The sequence below is a fragment of the Myotis nattereri genome (assembly GCF_964212035.1).
Source record: "Myotis nattereri genome assembly, chromosome: 1".
NCBI lineage: Eukaryota > Metazoa > Chordata > Mammalia > Chiroptera > Vespertilionidae > Myotis > Myotis nattereri.
The window spans coordinates 84,235,628-84,257,257 of NC_138075.1; the positions used below are offsets into that span (position 1 = coordinate 84,235,628).

At 36.8% G+C, this 21,630-nt stretch overlaps 1 protein-coding gene across 1 annotated transcript in view; it reads right to left on the reverse strand.

Moving 5' to 3' along the window:
- Nucleotides 1-21,630, reverse strand: part of PRKD1 (protein kinase D1) — a 305,237-nt gene that overhangs the window by 58,565 nt on the left and 225,042 nt on the right. Inside the window, exons 3-4 of the mRNA XM_081110724.1 lie at nucleotides 19,771-19,902; nucleotides 18,755-18,915 (exon numbers count right to left, since the gene is read on the reverse strand). Coding sequence (XP_080966850.1) covers nucleotides 18,755-18,915; nucleotides 19,771-19,902 — 293 coding nt within the window. The remainder of the gene's footprint in view (nucleotides 1-18,754; nucleotides 18,916-19,770; nucleotides 19,903-21,630) is intronic.

Sequence of the window (21,630 nt, forward strand, 5' to 3'; positions counted from 1 at the left end):
GCAAATTACTTCATTGACATTTTCTATAGTATTCCATGCACATGGTTAGAAAATATAAGCAGTTCACAAAAATAGAAAATGAAAAGTAAATCCCGTCAGGTCTACCATACATAGTACTTTATCTGAAAAACACCTACAATTTCTTTGGATTCACTCTGAGGAAAAAATATGATTTAAAATGATTTCATTTAAATGATTTAAAATGAAAATAAAGGATGAAATTTATACTATCTTTTTTATAACTGGAAAACACAGAAACTGGTGGACTATACAAGACACACAAATATTGGTGTTCTGGTTACAATTATATCTCTGTACACTCTTGTCTCTTGTTTTGGAATTAATCAACCCAAGGCATATGTTTCAAAAATTAAACAAATTAAAATTAACTGTTTTCAGTGTTTTGGACAATTTCATGGTACCTCTTGACATCATAGAAACATACTTGGGAATCATCAGAATAAATGTATTTGGAAATCATCAAAAGAAAAGATAAATTAAATTATTTTTTAATACTTGTTATAATTATGCTTATAATTATCTCACTCATTAAGCTTCTATTCTGAGTAATTATTATGTTAGGTGCCTAATAAGATCAGATAGGCTTTATTATCTATAGTAGAGGCATCATAACTCATAAAGTTTAAATAAATTATTTTGTGTCAAATGCTAGTAAATAGTAAAGCCAAGATTACTTGTATTATCATCTTACTCAGTCAATTTCTAATTTGGAGTGATTCTGACAAGATGAAAAAAATCATCTATACTAATGAAGGGGTAATATGCTAATTAGACCGGGTCAACGGGCCATCTTCCGGACGTCCCACTTCCTTCTGGACAAAGCCATGGTGGTGAGGGCCGAGGCAGAGGCAGTTAAGGGCGAGATCAGGCTGGCAGGGGAGAGCAGTTAGGAGAGAGATCAGGCTGGCAGGGGAGGGCAGCTGGGGGCGAACTGGCCTGCAAGGGAGGGCAGTTGGGGGCAACCAGGCCTGCAGGGAGGGCAGTTGGGCATGACCAGGCCAGCAGGGGAGGGCAGTTGGGGGCATTAGGCAGGCAGGCAGGTGAGTGGTTAGGAGCCAGTGGTCCTGGATTGTGAGAGACATCCCCCAAGGGGTCCCAGATTGGAAAGTGTGCAGGCTGGGCTGAGGAACACCCCGTGCACCAATTTCATGCACCAGGCCTCTAGTATTTATATATAATTTCCATCCATTTCTATCCCTGTCTGCACCAAAAGGTTAATACTACTTATTACCAAATGGGAAAATTTTGATTTTGAAATTCACTAGCTGCAATAAAAACTTTTTGATATGAGGTTCTAGTTAGGATTATTATGTCTACAGTTACAGTTAGAATTACAATTCCATAAAAGAAAACTATAAAATATAATCACTCTGGAAAGGCTTAGCTCCTGCAGAGACATCTGGGGAGCTTATAAAGATGGGCCAAGACCTGCCAAACCAGAATCATGAACATACTGAAGAAATATCTTAGGGATTGAAAAATAATTAAGTCCATGGGGTTAGGTCCCTGTTTCATGTGTCCTTCTTGAGGAACTGTAGCCAACAGGCCAGTTTTAGGCACAGACTAAAATGAAAAGTGATGTTTTTCCATAGTTGGAAAGTTTCAACACTCAGAATAAAAGCTGACCTGATGTCACACTTTCTCAGCAGACTTAAAATGCTCTCAGATTTGGAAAGTCATATGAAAACTTGACAACGTCACTCTTCAGTTATTTTCCTTAATTTAAGATACCTAACTCTAGGCTGTTAGCAGAGCCAGATCAACATAAGACTATTTACTATACCATGGGGCAAATTCATTTAGAAGAGTAAGAGGCAATATGTTTAAACTGACAGTTTTCTTCTCATGCAACATAGTAACATTCAAATAAACACTGCCATAAACTATAAGAACCGGAATTCTAAAACATTACGTGAGTTTAGGGAAAAGAGACTGGCTGTCCCTTTGTGTCCAGACACTGTACTGCACACACATTCAGGCAATGAGGAGATTCACACGGCCACATGTGTCCCTGGCCCAGAAGAACCTAAACTGCATAATTTAGTGTCAGAAATTAAGACTTTACTAGCATTTAAGATTTAATAGCAATTTAAGATTTTACTAGCACTAATAAAGAATGCCCTCCTGTCGTTCATGACGTCTTAAAATTACAATTAGCTAGCAACATGACCCGAAATACTATCATTAAAAATTTTTATAGTTGCAAACATAATTAGTTGTTTCCAATGTGGCCTGTATTTCCATATGATAAAGTAGAATTTTAAAATATCGAGACAGGGTGCTGGATGGTGACTTCTCATGTGGGAGCTAATTTATTGCTGGAAGGAGATCGAGTCGTTTATTAGATAAACACTTTGGGGAAAGGAAGAGTGACGAAGCCTTCTGAAGTTTGGTTTGCAGAATTAAGTTCTATGTTTTGGGCGTGTGCACGCATTCATTTACATGTGCTTTCCCCTATTATGAGGCAAATCTAAGAAGCAACACAAAAAAGAACACTGTGCCACTATCTGATGATTCTGTAAACGCTTATGAGAAATTTATCCATTCTTCAATCAAAATGTAAAACAGGGCCATCATTGATACATAACAAATTGTCAAACAAACAAAAGCAAAAGCCTATGAAATCAGGCTATTGTTCTATGATATATATTTATCATTATTGATATAAATGTTGAAAACCCACCATTTCTGTCATCAGCAATTATCTCTTTAAATATTTCCAATGATGGAAACACAAACCAAACATTTCTAAGGATTTTCCCCATTGCTAGTGGGAGTGGGATTCTTGGGGTGCCACTGGAATAAGGATTCCCGGAGGCCCCCACATGAAGATGAGGTGTGGTAGAAAGCTTTGTTTGTGTGAAAATATATTCCTCAGTTTCCAAAGGCCCATTTTCCTGAAACAAGACCTGGAAAAGGTGCAGTTGGGGATCCAGCAGAGCTAAAAGCAAAGCCAGTGTCCAGAGTCTCCATTCCAGGGCTTTTTAAAGAAATGCATTATTATACAAAGTGCGTTATTTCTTCATTCACTTCATTTTACTTGTTTCCTGATTTGTATACTTCATTATAATGTGTACAGTACTTTAGAATTTTAAGTAAGACATTTATTTAAAGTAGACTCTGGTAATAAAGAAAATCCTTCATTTCTCATCAACACTAGTAAAGGTTTTATTAGGTTTACTAAGTTAATTAAATTGATTTTCACTGTTTCTTGCTGTTCCACTTTGGCACTGTGTGAACCTGGGGTATTTATAAGATGATTGTTTTTTGTTTGTTTGTTTTTGTTGTTGTTGTTGTTTTTACAGGAATAGGGAGGAACGTTAAAATGCTTTGGAAAGGAAACAACTACGTTTTGTTTTATGCTACTTCATTATTATGTTCAGAGCAAAACTGGCTCAGAACTTGCAGAATATACTTAAAATGCCCTTCTCCATAGTTATAGTAAGCATACAGGAGGATATGCTTCCAAAAATTTTCATTTTTACATTAGTCATGGGTCCTACAAATTGCTCTTTTCCTGAGTTGAGGAGTTTGGATCAAATTACAGGTGTGTGGGGAACTTTTGTGAGAACTGACATTATCATAACATATGGCACTGGGGTGGCTGGCTGTATGTAAATGATTTGATTTAGCAAATTATAGATGATAAAAAATATAACCCTGTCTTTTGTGTTCTCAATGCAAGAGGAATCATATCAAGGATGTGAGAGAATATGAGAACAGAAAAGTGAGGAAAGCTGACATTAAAGGTAGAATTGGAGATTAAACAGCGTAAAGATTATAGAGATTAAAATTTGGTTAAAAGCCTGAGGTCTTGTGAAGGAACTGCAGCCTCCTTATGCTAACAGTGTTTCATCTGAAATGACTGCCAAAGTGAAAACTATAGGCGCTGGGCACCTACTTCCTGAGACAGTGCATCCTGCTTTGCAGAGACTGACTTTGTTTTTTAAACTGGTAGCTAAAGGAATGACTCAGCAAGTGTGGAACCTTCCCAGGAAATGATTGCTTAGATTACATTATGGAAACTCCAACTGCCAGCAAGTCTTTAAACATTTAACAGGACTTGGAAACAAGGCATATTCCACTTCAAAACAAATTCTCTTCATTAGCAAAGCTAGAAAAAAGACGGGGGGAACGCTGACTTAACTTGTGGTTTGCTTGTTGTTATTTATGTAGAGATCAAACATGGTATTTCCTGAGAGATAAAAGTCACTTTACAAAAAGCATGATTCAAAGACATAAATTAAAAACAAAACAATAGCCTGTTTCTCCACGGATAGAGCATCAACCTGAGGATGGAAGGGTCTGGCTTCGATTCTCAGTCAAGGGCACATATCTGGGTTGCACATTTGATCCCTGGTTTGGGAGGCAACCAATTCATATATCTCTCTCACACTGATATTTCTCTCTCCTCCTCCCTCCTTCCTTTTCTCTCTCTCTCTAAAAAAATCAATGGAAACAATATCCTCAGGTGAGGATTAATAGAAAAAAAACACACAATAAAAACATGGTTCAAATGAAAACTTCTATAGTATTAAAATATTTATATTTATTAACTAAAATTCATTTCACAGCCCCACATTGGGACTGGATTTTGAGTGACATAAGCTACATCTTGAGTTAAAAGAAACAAAAAACATACAGAATATTTTAGCATACGCATTGACAATTCTTTGTGGTGCTTTCTCAATCATCAGACAATAAATTTCTAAGGGAAGGATAGTGTCTTAAAATATTTGTCCTCTATTTATGAAAACACGCATCTAGTACTTGATAAAAAATAAGCATTGCTTGTACTCATCAGAATGAATGTTTTCAGGAAGTCAATGCCTGGGAACAAAATGGACAAGACATTTCAATAGAAATATTTAAAATATAGGCTGTAATATAAGCATATTTCAATAACTTAATATTACATGGACTGTAACTTCTACAGATTTGCTTTATTGAGAGTGTACAATTGGCTACAACTATAACTGCTCTTTGAACTCATCTTCTTCCTGATCCTGACCCTTACTTGGCCTGTCCAACATGAATCTGTGGAGAACTCTTCTGCCCTGGAAAGAGAAAGGTAGCAAGCTCAAATCTGTTCATATTAATAGGAGGCCCCTCGATGTCAGGGAGGCATAGAAAATGGTGTGGACTAGAGTAAACTGGAGAGGATGGGCTCAATATAAAAGGGATGGCCACTGCTCAAACACTGCTAATAGCTGCCATGTGAGGGGGTAAACCCAGCGCCTCCAGACCTCTTAGTTTTTCAAAAGAAGCAGAAAATCCAACTTTTTTATGAAATAACTCCATTTCAAAATATAGGCAACTGTAAAAAAATTTGAAGTATTTTGCCAGTCAACTTATTTGGGTAACAAATTTAGCTCATGGGGAGTCTGACCTTTGAACTAGGCATAACACACTTTTTATAACTTTCATATGTGCCAAACTCTTTTCATATCCCTCTACATGCATTAATTCATTTAAACCCCATGACCACTCATGTTATGATGCCTGTTTTACGGAGAAGGAAACCAAATCCCAATGAGGTTAAGTCATTTGTCAGAGATCATACAGCTTGTAAAGTTCCAGACCTATGAATTCAGATATTCTTGCTCTGGCTGATAACAATGATTTCTCTCTCCATAGTCCCTCCCAGCTTTCATATTCCCTGGTTTTATACCAATATAAAAATAGAAAGTATTTTCTTCTCCTCATTTAAGTCATGAAGGAAGAGTTCATAGGAAACAGTGAAGATAATTAATAGTATATTCTACACGCCAAAATGCAATGTGAAAATATTGTGAATCCTGTAACCTTGACCTACTGCAGAGCCTTTGAACCAGTCTGTCTGTGCTCAGAGGATAGCATATGAGTCACACATGTTTTCTAGAACATAATGACTAACTGAATAAACAGCTTCTATTGTATAAGCATCACTCAGCTGCCTGCCTACTTTTCTATTCAGGTACTAGCACAACTGTGTGAAAACAGATGCAACCAAATACTTAGTCCTTTATTCCAGGAATTTTAAGATACCTAGCATTTTGAACTAACAACATGCAAAGAACTATGCAGAACAAACCTTATACTAGTTCTCTCCTACTGCCATCGAGATGGCTCTATCTGATTTAAGAAGTGTAGAAGTGTTTTCCATTGCAAACCCCTCCTCAAAGCCCAATTAAGATGCTGCAGAACATATAAAGACCCTAAATATTATTCTCTGTGCCCAATGAATTTACTATCTAGCAGAATTCTGGACACAACGTAATTGTTACTATCCACAGTAGCATGTGCTCTTTCGGATGGTTTTGCCTTATTCTCCAAATTTCAGTTCACATGGCACCTTCTCCAAGAGACCTCCAGGCCACCTAACTTACTGACCATTCCCTGTTCACTCTTTGGCACATCACCTGTCTCTTGTTGAGTCAATACTGCAGTCTGCAACTGTCTTATTACCTATTTGCTTATTGGTTTTTTACTGTAGCCCTTCAAAAGAATGTAAATTCCATGGAGAGAGGATCTTAACTATTCTGTTCATTACTGTATCACCAACCGCTGCAATACTGCCTCACACAGAACAAGGGCCCATATATACGAAGGTTTGGAGAAAAGATAAACCACATCGATGGAGGAAGTGCAGGGGACATTCGGAAAAAGAGTTTCCTGAGGAAGACATTTGGTGTGAACACTGAAGTAGTCTTGCCATGCAATGACCATGTTCGGTATTATTGGCCATTACTATTCTGCTTAAGACGACTCAGCGCTCCCAATCTTCAAACTGCTTAGAACTGTCTTTTGTACACTCTGAAACCTCTTTATCTCACTTGGAAATGATTATCTAACCCTACTCATAGTCACTGCTAGTAAAACAGCATTGTGAATGTCCAGTATGATACAGACTACTTTCTGAAGTAAAAATAAATAATCGGCTCCTTTCAACAACACTACACACTACTCCTCAATCGGAAGTCAGGGAATATCCAGAATGATTTATTGGGCAATGGACAAGTTTGAAGACCCCCAGGGAATGGAGATCACATAGAAACACCCATGTTTCCATGTCCTGCATTTCACTGAGTAGCAGGTAGGGTGTTGGATGAGTTTCAGATTGTTCAGTGCTATTCCTCTATGATTCTGATCCTATATCCCTTGAACTACCTGCCAAGTGTGGCAGATTTATAAATGAGTTTGGCTCCTCAATTGGATACCCTAAATACAGAGCATAAGTAAAAGCTCATCTACACCTTTTCATACCAATAAAAAGCATTGCTACAGGGTGAGGGGCGGGGGGGAGTATGCCCCCTGCTTAGTGGTGACGATGCTGTATTTTAGAGTGGAGAATCCATTTCTTCATGTTCGTAGCAATTGGGGAAAGCTGACAGAGTAATAACATATAATCTCATTAAGAATACAAGGTGATAAGGACACATATGTAATACCTTAATCAATAAAGAAAAAAAAAGAATACAAGGTGATCTGGATTTGCTAAGTGCTAAAGTAGTCTTGAAAGTTACATTGTTTCCATCCTCTTCAAGTAAATAGAAATGAAAGGTAAAGGAACCTTACTATTTTCTTAAGTGAACCTCCCTTTGCAGGAAAAGCACAAGAACTGTTAAGCGAATTGTTGCAAATTACAGGCATTGTTCTTTCAAAATGTCAGTTACTAACATCCCATGAATCTGTGGGGTCCAGCGGAAAAGGGAGACATAACAGAAGAGTACCTCTCTTTTTTACTGAAAGCAATGCAACCTTAATGCTATGCACTCTACACGATAAAAAAGAAGCATTTCTATTGAGGAAGACAATAAATTTACATGTCAACAACTTCTACTTTGGGGCTTCAAATGTCAGATTTGATCTACACCTAAACATGAATGGGGTGGTAAAACAGATTATGGAGAAGTACCAGCAATAGCAATTTTAGGAACATACTATTTCCATGGTATTTCATCCTGCCTAACATGGACAGGGGCCTGGCCTGGGATCGTGAGTTCACTGGAAAGCTCAATGAAATAATTCGGAAAAACGCTGTGCCCTTGAACACCGCCTTGGAAACACCGAGGGGAAGCTGGAAACGCGTGCCATGAACAGTCCGCGGCTACAAAGGTTGGAGCCTCTCCCTTCAAAAGTGGCCCCGAAGGATAACTTGCAGATTTTCTAGAACCTCAGCCTGTAACAGTCAATGGAGAACATGAAGCATTGTATTTATGACCACACATGCTTCTGAAACAACATGATAGAAAGGGCTACATTTTAATGCAACTCAATTAAAAAAGAGAGCGAAACGATGAGACTTTTCCTTTACCTACCCCCAAAAATTGAGTTTTAAAAATACAGAAAAACACTAACTCAATGAAATCATATCACTCAGGGATATTTTCAATGCAAAGCTGGGGTGATACCACCCCAACCTGGGTTATTTTTTTCATTGTTTTGGCTTCCATTTCATTGCATTTATTATAAAAATAACACCACTTTCACTCTTCTTGAGAAGGGAGAGAATTCATTTGATCATACCAGAAAACCAGGTCTAATGGATCAAGTAAAATAATGTATCTAAATATTACTGAAACCGATAAAATTTTAGAAGCTGAATTATTTCTTGTTTCTAAAAGTCTAATTTATAGTACCAATTCATCTTCTACCTTCCTCACACTCCTTTATTATTTCTTCTTTTTAAAAATTAATCCTCACCGGAGGTTATTTTGCCATTGATTTTTCAGAGAGAGAGGGAGGAAGCGGGGGGGAGGGAAGAGAGAGAGAGAGAGAGAGAGAGAGAGAGAGAGAGAGAGAGAGAGAAAGAGAGAAGAGAGAGAGAGAGAGAGAGAGAGAGAGAGAGAGAGAGAGAGAGAGAGAGAAACATCGACTTGAGAGAGACACATTGATTGGTTGCCTCCTGCACACCCCAACCAGGGCTGGGATCGGCCTTCAAACCAGGTACATGCCCTTGACCAGGAATAGAACCTGCAACCCTTCAGTGCATGGGCCTACTCTCTAACCACTTTACCATGCTGGCCAGGGCAGGGTAGGGACATTGTTGAGGACACGTACACTCTCAAAGTGAAGATGAGCAATCTTTTTTTCATATTACTCAGCCAGGAGCTCAGTATTCATGATTGGTCAGGAATTAAAGGAGGCGGGACTGAAATCTGGCCAGGTCTGGCCTGACATTAGATGGATACTGATGGTCATTAAGTAAATGACTATGATAGGACTATTGTTGGTAATAAGGCACGGGGCAGGGGGAGGTGTTTTGTAATCTTAAGATAGAAAGCAATGTTTTGTGTCTTCAGACATGGCTTGTGGGGAATGTGATGGAAGCCCTGGTACCTTTTCTGAGGGGAGCCCAGCCTTCATTAAAGATCCATTTGTTCCTAAGACCTACTTGTTTCTAAGTGCAGGTAAGTGCTATACGATGCCCCCATGCTCCAGTGGCGTTCATGAGGAAATCTCCTGCAGTATTCATAGTTAGAATTGCACATCTGATCTGGAAGTTTTTGTTCATAGCATGAGTGCACATGTAACAAACCAGACACGCTGAATGAAATCAGCCAACAGCTGATTATTAGCACATGAAAGAAGACCGCACACTCTTAATTCTACGGAAGGGTTCCTTCCCCACAAACCCACCACTGCACATCTGACTCTCAGGGGGCGGAGAGATGTGGGTTAAGGAATTCTTGGTTAAACACTGCCCAGGTTTGACTTTGGAAAACTAGTTTATACAATCAACAAAAGAAATTTTGCAATGTCTGGCAAATGCACTATATGGATGTCATGGTGCATATTTAAATGGAAAAATGATTTCTTAATTCAGATGAATCACCAGGATTCCTGGAACTCCAGAACACAAAAGCAACAATTAAAGTCTCTACTGCTATATAGACTTTTGCTACTTTGGAAAATATTCTGGAAAATATTCATTTGGCCAGAAATATCATCATAGTTTAATTCAGAATTAGAAATAGTTGTGTGTTTTTTAATCATTTGTTCATTTGAAAAGAATCTACCTTGACTATTAGAAAGCATATCAGGATCATATCCAATTATAAATAGAAAATGCAATACTAGTATTATCTTCATTATAATTTTTAAATGAACAAAACAGTAAATAAATGAGTCATTTTCTAGGAAAGTATGTAGCCAAGAGTTCCTTTTAGTACAATGCTTGTGTTAATTAAATGTGAGTCAGTAAACTTTATGAAAATAATAGCAGTTTACGGCATATTATTATTTACAAAATATGTACCCTAACATAAAAGAGTTAAACTGAATACTGTCTAACTTTCATAAAAACTAAAGGATGCGAAAAAGTGAAGTTATAAAATAGTTGAACACAGAGAAAACTTTTGCAATGAGCAATTTATTTCCTAATAATTTCTGGAAAGCAGTCTGATTGTTAAGAATTACCAAAAAGACTACTAGGCTAGAATAATTTAGTTTCACCAAAAATATTCTTGTTGTGTCTCTTAACCTCAAAGCTATGACAGTAAATACATCCTTAAAGGACATTTAAAACACTTAAAATAACTTCAGCAATGTTCTTAAATTGTAATACATTTCCACAGGCCTAACTTACATTTTATAAAAAATTGTCATCAATTGTGCGCTGCAGTTGCAAAGGACACGAGTTTCATATTCTGCTTCACTTTCTACCTTGACTTTAGCAACTTTACTTCAAGAAAAGTCCATTCTCCTCAATAATTTAACAAAAATATGATGTTTAATCTGCTCATATTGATTTATTTTCAACAGTTTATAAATAATAAGAAAATGAGTGAAAATATTTCTTCGCCATCTAAAAATGTTAGTATGGGAAAAGACATCACAAATATAAATAAAACTGAAAATATACTTCTATCATAGAATAACAGACAGAGGATTCCTGTCATAACACATAAGCAACCAAGAATCATCTCACTAGGAAAAGAGGCAATTCTCCATAGATGAAAAACAAGTAGTCAATAAATATATGAAAAGCTGTTTATCTTCCAATAAAAATTATGTTAAGTATAGATATATTTTCTGAAGAAATTAATAAATTTTTTAAAAAACTATTGACAAAATGTGTTGTTGGGAAGAGTATGAAGAAATAGAAACTCCTACACCATCATCAGATTTATATATTAAAACTTTTATCACTTTTTGAAGAACTATTTAGCAAAAAATAAGTATAAATGCTTTAGTCATTTCGCTTCTAAGGATATATATAACTTACAAATAATTCAGAAATGCTTACTGAGAAATCAACTGATACTTTTCATAAAGTGTAAAAAATACATACAAAGATGCTTATTTCACATTGTTTAAAATTAAAAATGAAAACCTAATCAGTAGATTAAATAAATTAATATACAGCATTGGGATGCAATACCAGGAAGTTCTGACAAAGACATATATTTATTTGCATATTGTCCATTTATGAAGCTCCATGAGGGCAGATCATTGACCTAAGTTCACACTTGTGCATCTTAGAGTCACAAAACATGCTGAACGTGGAACCGTGACCAGATTTCTATAACTCTGCAATCATAATTGTCACTAAAATATTTCTCTAAAAATTTCATCAAATTTTATGCATTGTTTTCCCCCAAGACATTTATAAAGAGGAGGGGAAAAGTTTGTTGCCTTTTTAACACACTAGGTATAAACAAGTTCAAGAACAAAAGCTTATGCACAAAATGCATCGTATCTTATCAGGAGTTACCATGTGGAGGCCTTGCTGCCATTAAGCTGTACGACTTCCACAGGAAAGCAGACCACTGGTCACTCCTTTACACACTCTGTCCCTGGCTTTAGTCACAAAGGATGATTAAAAGGGAAAGATACTACTTCACTAAAATTCTATCTGGAAGGCATTGTAAATTACATTTAAATTTACAAGAATATAAAAAATTATACTTATTGAGCTTTCACCTGTACTTTTCTAAGAAGGGCCCATTTTACCTAGGATAATTTATAAACATAGGAATTTACTATTATTGAAGGAGATTTCTTCATTTTACAGGTTATAAATCAAGGTATCTTGACTTACCAATTTTACTTGACCCAGAATATGTTCTGGTTGTGTTTTCATTAGCTTCCTTTGTTAGAGTTACCTTAACAAGACCGTCTTAGAATGAACACTAATAAAGGTATCTGAAATTTATAGTCTCACGAGGGAAAATAACAATACAATTTGCAAGAGGTAAAGAAATAAGGAAAACTAAATATTACCAAGTCAATCGGTCAAAACAACTTCTCTTAAGAAGAGCACTATTGTATATATACTCTATGCGAACGCTTGACCTAAATGTCCCTTCTCCATGTTCAGGTTATTGATTGCTTAGGAAAGATAAAAGGCCAATTTTGGAGGACTTAATGAAAACCTTTTATGAAGGAAATGTGTGTCTTTTCCATATAAAGTTATTCTTGGATGAAGACCCTGCAATATCCACGTGCATACCACCCTTTAAAAGCAATTAGATTGTGATAATCCATTAAGGATTAAAAGTTCCTTTCTTTAAAAAGTTATATTCATTTTCAGGCAGGCCTTGATTTGTGCCAACCAAAACCTGTGTATATTGAGATGGTGACCTCCCTTTACATGGTTCTGTGCTACCTGGCATCAGGACACAGTTCCAATATGCATACATTTCAGTTGACATGCTACTGAATACAGTGAGTGCTGACCGTACCCTGTCTGGTCTGCTCAGTTTCATGCAAAAGACACCGATGTTATGGGATCAAGTTACAAGTTTACCTGCGGGCAAAATTTTATCTAACAGTTCAAGACCTATGGCCCTAATGCCTGCACTGCTCTTCATCTTGTTGAGGACGGTGAAAACTTGAACAACAAGAAAAGACAACAACAAAAATATGTTCTTTTTTTGCAGTTCAATAGATTGGATTCTCGGGTAATATTTTTTAAATGATAGTTGACATACAATTTTGAGCTAAGTTCTGACCTGATTCATAGAATCAATGCAGATAATTGTCTGATAACAACCTAATGTTATAATGTTGGCCTGCAAAGATGGTAGAGTTAGTACATACCTCAAAGCCAGGACTCAGAGGAGACTTAGAGATCAAGTTGTAAAAGCAAAAAGCAGGCAAAGGAGCAGAATAAAGGGAGGAAAAAGACAAAAAAAAATATAGTGTTATTGGAGGAAAGCAATGCACATTACTCAATAATGTTCTATATAGGTTTGTTTTCAAGAGAAAGCGAACTGTTATACTAATTAGTCTTTGTGGCAACACAAACAGCTGGGTTGGAAATTACTTTTTAACATTTCAATAGGATTATAGATACAAACTCAAGGTTACAAAAACAATTTACAGTTGTGAGCTAGTAAAGGCAAAAAAAAAATACTGTTTGCCATAGTGTCAATGATGACAGACTGTTCTTTCACCTTGTTGAAAATAAATTATAGACAGAAGGAAGCATTTTTGACCTTTAAGTCAAAGATTAGATTTTCTTCACAATAATGTATCCTCTCTATGGGGAAAGGAAGAAAAATGTCATTAAAGTAATCAGATGTTACACTATTGCTTTCTGCCTACTGGCAAGAATAAGTCAGTGGTTTACAAACCTGGAAATTCCAATACGGGCTTAGAGTTATAATGAGAGAAACATGTCCCATGCATTCTTTGTTCATTTTAGAGTCTTTGTTGCATATCAGTTTTCTGTCTGATTTCATTCCGGGTTGAAATATAATTCAAAAGTGAAAAACTATTCTGAATGCTTTTATGAGGAGAAGGAATATCAATGAAAAATATAAGAAAAATCTTGGTTAAATAGACAACACATATCTGGTAATTTATAACGAATATGTTCTTTTTCATCGCTGTTCCTTCAAACCTTGAGCAGCTCTTTTAACTAAAAAACAAATCAAAACTAAAATAGAGTTGACTCTTTTTCATAACAAAAATGCATGACTTGTGCGGCTCAGAGGTTGAGCATCAACCTATGAACTAGAAGGCCACCGTTTGATTCCTGGTTAGGGCACATGCCTGGGTTGCAGCTCAGTCCCCAGTGGGGGTAATGCAGGAAGCAGCTGATCAATGTGTCTCTCTCTTGATTGATGTTTCTACCTCCTTTTCCCTTCCTCTCTGAAATCAATAAAAAAAATATTTTTTTAAAAATTTGTGACTGTGTTTTGCAAACAGTGATATTTCTGGTGTCGAATAAACTTTTGCACTTTGAGGAAAAACTGTAGATTTTTTAACTTTAGTCTCCTTGATAAGTACATACATGATGTAAAGTATATTTTCATGTTTACTGGCTATTTTTTTTTGTAAAGTGTTCAAATATTATGCCTATACAGAACTGAGTTGTCTGTCTTCTAACATCTTTACAGATTTTTTTATACATTCTAATTTATTTTTTTATAGGATTATAGAAGCCCAGTGCACAACATTCATGTACTGGGGGGAAGGGAGGGTCCCTCAGCCCGGCCTGCGCCCTCTTGCAGTCCGTAGTCTGGGACCCCTCAGGGGATGTCCGCCTGCCGGCTTAGGTCCTGCTTCTAGCTCAGCAGTGCTCCCCCTGTGGGAGCACACTGACCACCTGCATTGAGTGTCTGCCCCCTAGTGGTAGGTGCGCATCATAGCGACCAGCTATTCCTCCATTCGGTCAATTTGCATATTTTATCATACAACATATACATTAAAGACCCTCCCATTTTGTAACTTGCTTAATGGCATATCCTCCTAGTCTCTGGCTTATTCAATGGTATATTTTAATAAAAATAACTTCCTAATTCTAATAATGTTCAATTGATCAATCTTTTCCTCTTGCCAACAGTAATTCGAGTCCTGTTTAAAACAGCCTTTTCTACTCCAAATTCTTGTACATATGTTTGTATTGGTCCCAACATTATTTGTTGAAAAGAGCATCATTTTCTCACAGTACTGGTACTCTCGTCATAAATCAGTAGACCTGTATAAACCATGCAGTTTCTGGGCTCTCTCTATCCTATTTCATTGATTTATTTTTCTATTCTTGTGTAATACCACATTGTCTTAACTGTGGCTGTATAAAATGTTGGGAGACTCTCCAGCTCTGTCTTGCATCAGGGGTCCTCAAACTCAGCAGTACTGATAGTTTGAGCCTGGTACTGCTTGCTGTGGGGGGCGGTCCTGTGCACTGACCACTCTGTGGTGTCCTTCTTTCTGACACATTGGTCCCTCAGAATCCTGATTGTGAGGTGCTCTTGGGTACCTTTAAATATTGTTTTATTCTTTGTTATATTTTACTCAGCTTTTATAACTGTCCTTTGCAGGGCAGCTGATCTGATACCAGCTTCTTCATACAGTCTTTTTGATAAGCATGGTGTCAAATGGCTTTAACTTTTCCCATATACCACAAGAATAATTGTAAATAAAAAGATGAGTAAAGCATAATGAAATGACAAGATCCTTTAATTCTAACTTCTCTTCTGCAACTGTCTAAAAGTCTCTAAAATGGATATCATCTCAATATGTCTATTTACATGCAATGATACAATATATTAGTGAGTCCAACTTAAGGATCTGCTGCATTTTTCTTGTTTCTTTCTTATAATGGTGATGATTTACAAAATGATATACACCTCTACATAGCTATCTGCCATAAATTGACTACATTTTGGATTTTCTTAAAAGATGAACTGCTTTATGGTTAGTATAATTGATAGTTTACTGCCAGAGTTGATGAGAGATAGAGCTCGTCATATAACCTGTGTTGTTATCCTCTCTTCCTATGTGAGCAACATGATTGAAATTGGAAATTCAACTTATGTGCCGAAAATGGACAAATTAATGAAATTACCGATATCTTCATCTGTATGTGAAGTGGAGATTTTGTAGTCAAAATAGGGAATCAAGTAGGGAAGAGAAAAATCATTTTCTCACATTTGAGAGAAATCTATATACCAATCATGGCCGACTTGCAATATGGGTGATCTGGTGGCATTAATGAACAATGCCATTATCCTTTTCAGTAATGGAAATATCCTTTATGGTATACAAAACGAATAGGTTTAATTATTATTGCCATGCTATTACCTGTGACTAAGCATGCACTATAAATTTTAAACTATAGTTACTGGGTTATTGGCCTTTCATGTCTTGCCTAGGGATAAAAAGGGACATGCTCACTGTACGCCAGGCATGCCTGGGTAAAGCAGGGTAGTTTTGCCCTATAAAAAGGAGCCAAGGCATGGCCCACAGAACTGGGAAACCCATGGCCTCCTCAAGGTGAGCCAACGTTTCCTCTCTCCTCAGAAATTGGATAAAAAGAGACACAAATGCACTCATGAGGGTACAATGGGCTCTGATGTACAGAAAACAGTTCTGGGAGCCGCTGTGTCAGTGTCACACATTATTCCCAGAGGCATTTCTCATTGACAGTTACCTGCAGGGCATCTCATACAAGGTTATGAACATTTATGATAATATTTTTCAAAGTATCTTATGGTCCATAAGTATCTGATTTGATCACAATTTTATAAGCATTCTTGACAGACAAGTTAAAGTATGATTTTTAATAGTATACTTTAAAAATATAGTTAAGCATTCTACTACAAAAATGTGCATCCAGTAAAAAAACACTAGTGATTCCAACATTTGTTGTAAAATATAACTTGGAATTAGGTATCTCAAAAATTAAATAATTATTTAATTTGGTTAAATAGGCAATTAAATAATGTGGTTTAAAACATGAAAACCCATGTTAAAGACTATAGCTATGTAACCTAAACTACAGTTATATATAAATTATATATTTATACATATATGCATTAATATGATAATTTAAATGTATAATTTAATCCATACTTATAAAATTTAACTTATATACAATGTTTTGAAGTATTTATATACACATCTATATGTGTATATGTTATAAAAAGTTGGCTTAGATTTACAAAAAAGAATCTTCAGCATTAATCATTCTCGATCCTAATCTATTCTAATGATGAATGACTTTAGAGCTTTAGATTTCTTGTGAGATATTAAATAATTTTTAAAAAAACTTTTTCTGGTAAAACTGAAAACAATACACAATTAATTTATTTTATTTATTAAACTTGTTTTTAAATGTTTATCCTGTAAACAGTATGACTCTCAGTTACTATCCTTAAAAGCAAAAGCAGCTGTTGTAACTTGTAAAAATCACAACTTATAAAAATTCACACTACATCAAGGAACTTCAGAGTTGGGAAGGTGACATGAAGAGTTATTTGGAAAAATAAATAGCTTTTGCCCTCGCCAGGTGGCTTAGTTGGTTGGAGCATCATCCTGTACACCAAAAGGTTGTGGGTTCGATCCCTGTTTGGGGGCATGTGTGAGAGGCAATTGATGTTTCTCTTTCACATCAATGTTTCTCTCTTTTCCTTCCTCTATCTCTCAAATCAATAAAAATATACACTTTGGTGAGGATTTAAAAAAAAGTAAGTAGCTTTTGATTTAAGCACCTTTCTGTAAGAACATCACTATTTCCAATTAATATAAGTTTATGAAACAATATATAGTCACACACATACATTCTGAATGTTACCAAATATAATACATTCTTCCAGCTATTGGTGGAATTTAGTACCTGCTTTCTCCCAAAACAGAGTATGAAATTTGCTTAATTATCAAAATGAGCATTCAATTGAGTTATATGTCTGGTTTAAGCTATAACAAATTAAAGTGATATAGAGATCACAATAAAATATGTTTCAAACAAAAAGCTAATTAATAAAACTTTTTAGGTATCTTAAATCTGTATCACCACTCTCCACTCCAAGAAGGATTTATTTAACCTAAAAGCTGTAGTAATTTTTTATTGTTTTCTTTAATTAAATTTTACAACAGCTAGATTATAAAGAGTTCTTTGTAAAATCCATTGGAGAATAGAATAGATACGGGAATTTTAAAGGCTCACATGATTAGCTAATTTCAGAAAAAAACAAAACATTCTTATTTTAAATAATTCACATCATTACCACAATTTTTATTTTGTTTTCAATGTTTGAAAAATCAAATGTAATTTTCCTAAAGAATAATATTTAAGCCATGTCACTGAATTACATATTTTAGAGCTAATGGAATGCTTTAATGTATTAAGTGCTATTTTTCTCACAGCATTTGTCAATAGCGTCATTCCGACCATACACTGGAATGTATGCTAGTAATGCCATGCAATTAAATACTTTCATACTTCCATTAAGATATGGGTGGGGAACATTTTTTCTGCCAAGGGCCATTTGGATATTTATAGCATCAATCACAGGCCATCCAAAATTATCAACTTAGAAATTAGCCTGCTATCTTTGGTCAACCTTTAATTAACTAATCCCTAATGCCTTGGCAGGGTCAGACCAAATGATTTCAAGGGCCTTATATGGCCCACGGGCTGGACATCCCCCACCCCTGCATTAAGAGAACATTTCAAATTTTCTCCCCGAATAAATATCCAGCTATGCCACAAAGGACTTTAATAACCTTCAGAGAAAAACATCACTCATCTCTATTTTCCAAATTTTGACAAACTTATGTTTTGTAAAATTCACACATCCGTTTGTGCTGCTCTGGCCCTGTGACCACAGTGAAACCTCACACATTTTGTAAACTCACAGATAAAAGCAAACTCAAAGCTGTTGGACGTGTGAGGAAGCCTTGAGCAATCGACAGCACAGGCCCCTTGCAGGGAGGGCACTGTCTTGGCTGACACTGCTGTCACTTTGTCCCACAGATTTCTCACATGAAGGGGGAGTGGATGAACAGAAGGCCCTACCAGAAGGGGCTCATCCGGGACACTGGCGGACAGCTCAGCAGACACTGTGCGGACCGTGCTGAGCCCAGTGAGGGAAACATTGGAGAGTCTTCTCCGCCTCACGCCACTGCAGTTGTTGGGGATTTTAAATGCACATCTCTTATGGTAATTCAGGCCACATCCTGGAAAAAGAAAATAAAAATGGCTTTTGTTCAACCATAAAATAAAAGCTATGCTAGTTTCAGTTGTACATTTTGAATTTTTTTTTACAATAGTACTGCTTCCATTTCTCTGGGGGCTACTTGGAAATTCACATTTTCTTTTGCGCTTTTTCTGATTTATTTTCCCAATCTGTAAGTAATCTGGGTTTTGAATTCTGATTTTATTGAATGAGCTCAGCAACTATTGTGATTACCATTTTTTTGAAATGTCCTCTGATATAATGGATTTTGGCTTTGAAGGATCCAGCAATAAAGCTCCGAAGAGATTACCTGAGCCATTTCCAGCTGCCACAAGTTCTAATGTGAGTGGACACATAGGGAAATTAATCACAAAACAGCACAAATTCTGAACTACATTGATTTTAATCCTGGCTCCACAGGTTCAAGGGGTTTTTCCACAGAGGGTGATAAAACTATGATACTGGTATACAAGCTGGAATCCGCCACTCAATAGCAGAATGACCTGGGATGGTTTGATGAACTTCCTGAATATCTGCTCACTTCAACAAACACTTATCGCATGTCTACTATTCCAAGATCTGAATTAAGATGCCAAGTTTATTTTTTGTCTGTTGCCAAAATAACCAACACAAAAGAAACATACGCATACAGTATAGGGAAAATAGGTGAGAATAGGGCTTCCTAATCAGAGCAAATATGTTGAAGATTGGGAGTGTAAAGGAATGAACAGAAGAATTCATGCACCCCCAGGTCCATGGGAGACATCTGAGGGGAAGAAGACATTGTTGTAGATGGCACAACATAGGCAGATAACTCCAGCCTGTGTTCCGCTCGGTTGGGGAAGGAATACCTTACCTTCACATTTGAGGCCTTGACGGACCAGCCCCCACAGCATCTCCCCACAGTGGTCACAGAAAGCGGGAGCTCTGTACGAATGCACGAAGAGAGCGTGGGGACGGATCTGAAAGTCTTCAAAGGTGGCAGAAGCTGTAAAAATAGCAAAGTTGGAAAATGAGTTGAATGGATACCTTGATCTGGAGGTAATTAGTATGCAAGATAATGAATATAAAGTATAGCTAGAACTCTCCCGGCAATGTTAAGGAAAGATAAGTTGCAACCTGGCTTGGCTTTTAGCCATGAGACTCCATTCTTTCCAACCACAGTTTTACAAGTGGTGCCAAAGCAACTCTCGCTCTTCTCTTCCTGCTTGCCAGTCGCAGGCCACTTTGAGAACAGCCAAAATGCTGGCAGAAAGCATGAATGAAAGGATAGCTCAAGTCGATGTACAAATACCTGATGTTATTAAAAACATCTTGCTTTTGCTTTCCCGTAAATGAACCAGAAAGGGATTCAGAAATATTAATGAAAAGGAAAATTATGATGAATTTAGATCAGAAGGTAGTATAATGGAATATGACCTGAATGGGTACATGAGAGGAGTGGGGCCTAATTGGAAGAGAGAAGAAATCTGAGCAGCCTTTCCTGGGGAGACAGTTATTTGAGCTCTTAGGCACTATAGGTTGGCATTTAAATCCTGAGCTAAACATAAGCAAGTAGCCTCCTCAACAATAAGCCAAACAGAGAGTTTAATACACACTCAGGTGAATTCCAGTCCATTCTTTGAGAAATAAACTGTAGCAAATGATATTCATGCTGTAGGGCATTTTTTCCCTTGCTTATTGGAATTTATTCTCTATGGTACTCATGCAGAATACTAAAATTATTTTTTAAGTATGTTTTTCTACATATTTTATGATGTTATAAAAATGGCTGATGCATTTTGTTGTTGTTCAAGTCAAGAAGTAGATATAAAGAATTGAAAGTGAAAGACAACCTCTTTTCCCCAAATTCTAATGGGTAAGGGCGTAGCTTTTAAACCTCTTTGCACACATAGCCTGATGTGGAGACTGCTCAGTACAGTGCAGAGATGCGGCCTGGGGTGAGAGGAGCTGGATGAAGCTCTGCTGTTGCCTATTTGCCCATGGAGCCTGAGGTCGAGCCTGCCTCCGTTTCTCAGGCTCCAAGAGAAGGTCTGACTGACGGTGACTTCCCCAGGCCCTACGCTTTAAACATCCATTAATGTTAGGACAGACCCATGTGTACTTGATTTCATAAAGTTTTTATTCAAAGAGAATTTGGGGGAGATTTTAGGCCTTAAATATATCCTTCTATGCCTCTCTCTTCCTCTTGTCTGTCCTCTTGCCTTACTTTTTCAATTTACATTTGTTAAGCACCTTCAAGGCTTCCAATGGGACAAGACCTGGGACAAACACGTAAAGAGAAGTAAGACATCTTCGCAGAGCCTACCAGACTAGCAGGAAAGACAAACAAACAAAACAAACAAACAAAAGAAGCCCACAGTAATTATAAAGTAACTTCTAAGGTTCAAAGAAGCTACATAAGTTACATAGATATTAAAGAGAAATAGGACTACAACCCACAGGTGTTTGGGCCCCAATATACTGTTCTTTTCAGTATTATCTGTGGTACATCTTATCTTCCCCAACGCCGCCGGCAGAATTATATCCAATGGCCACATGATGTGGGGAATAAACATTTGCAGTTGTCCTGCTGGTGCCTGGATGGCAGGCTGTAGGGTAATCACTGGGTACATTTATAAAATACCTGCTAACTCAGGTCTGCAAGGTGTGACAGAGTGAAGGATGAAAAAGCAGGCAATTCCTCTCTACTACATAGGTATCCACAATTAAGGGA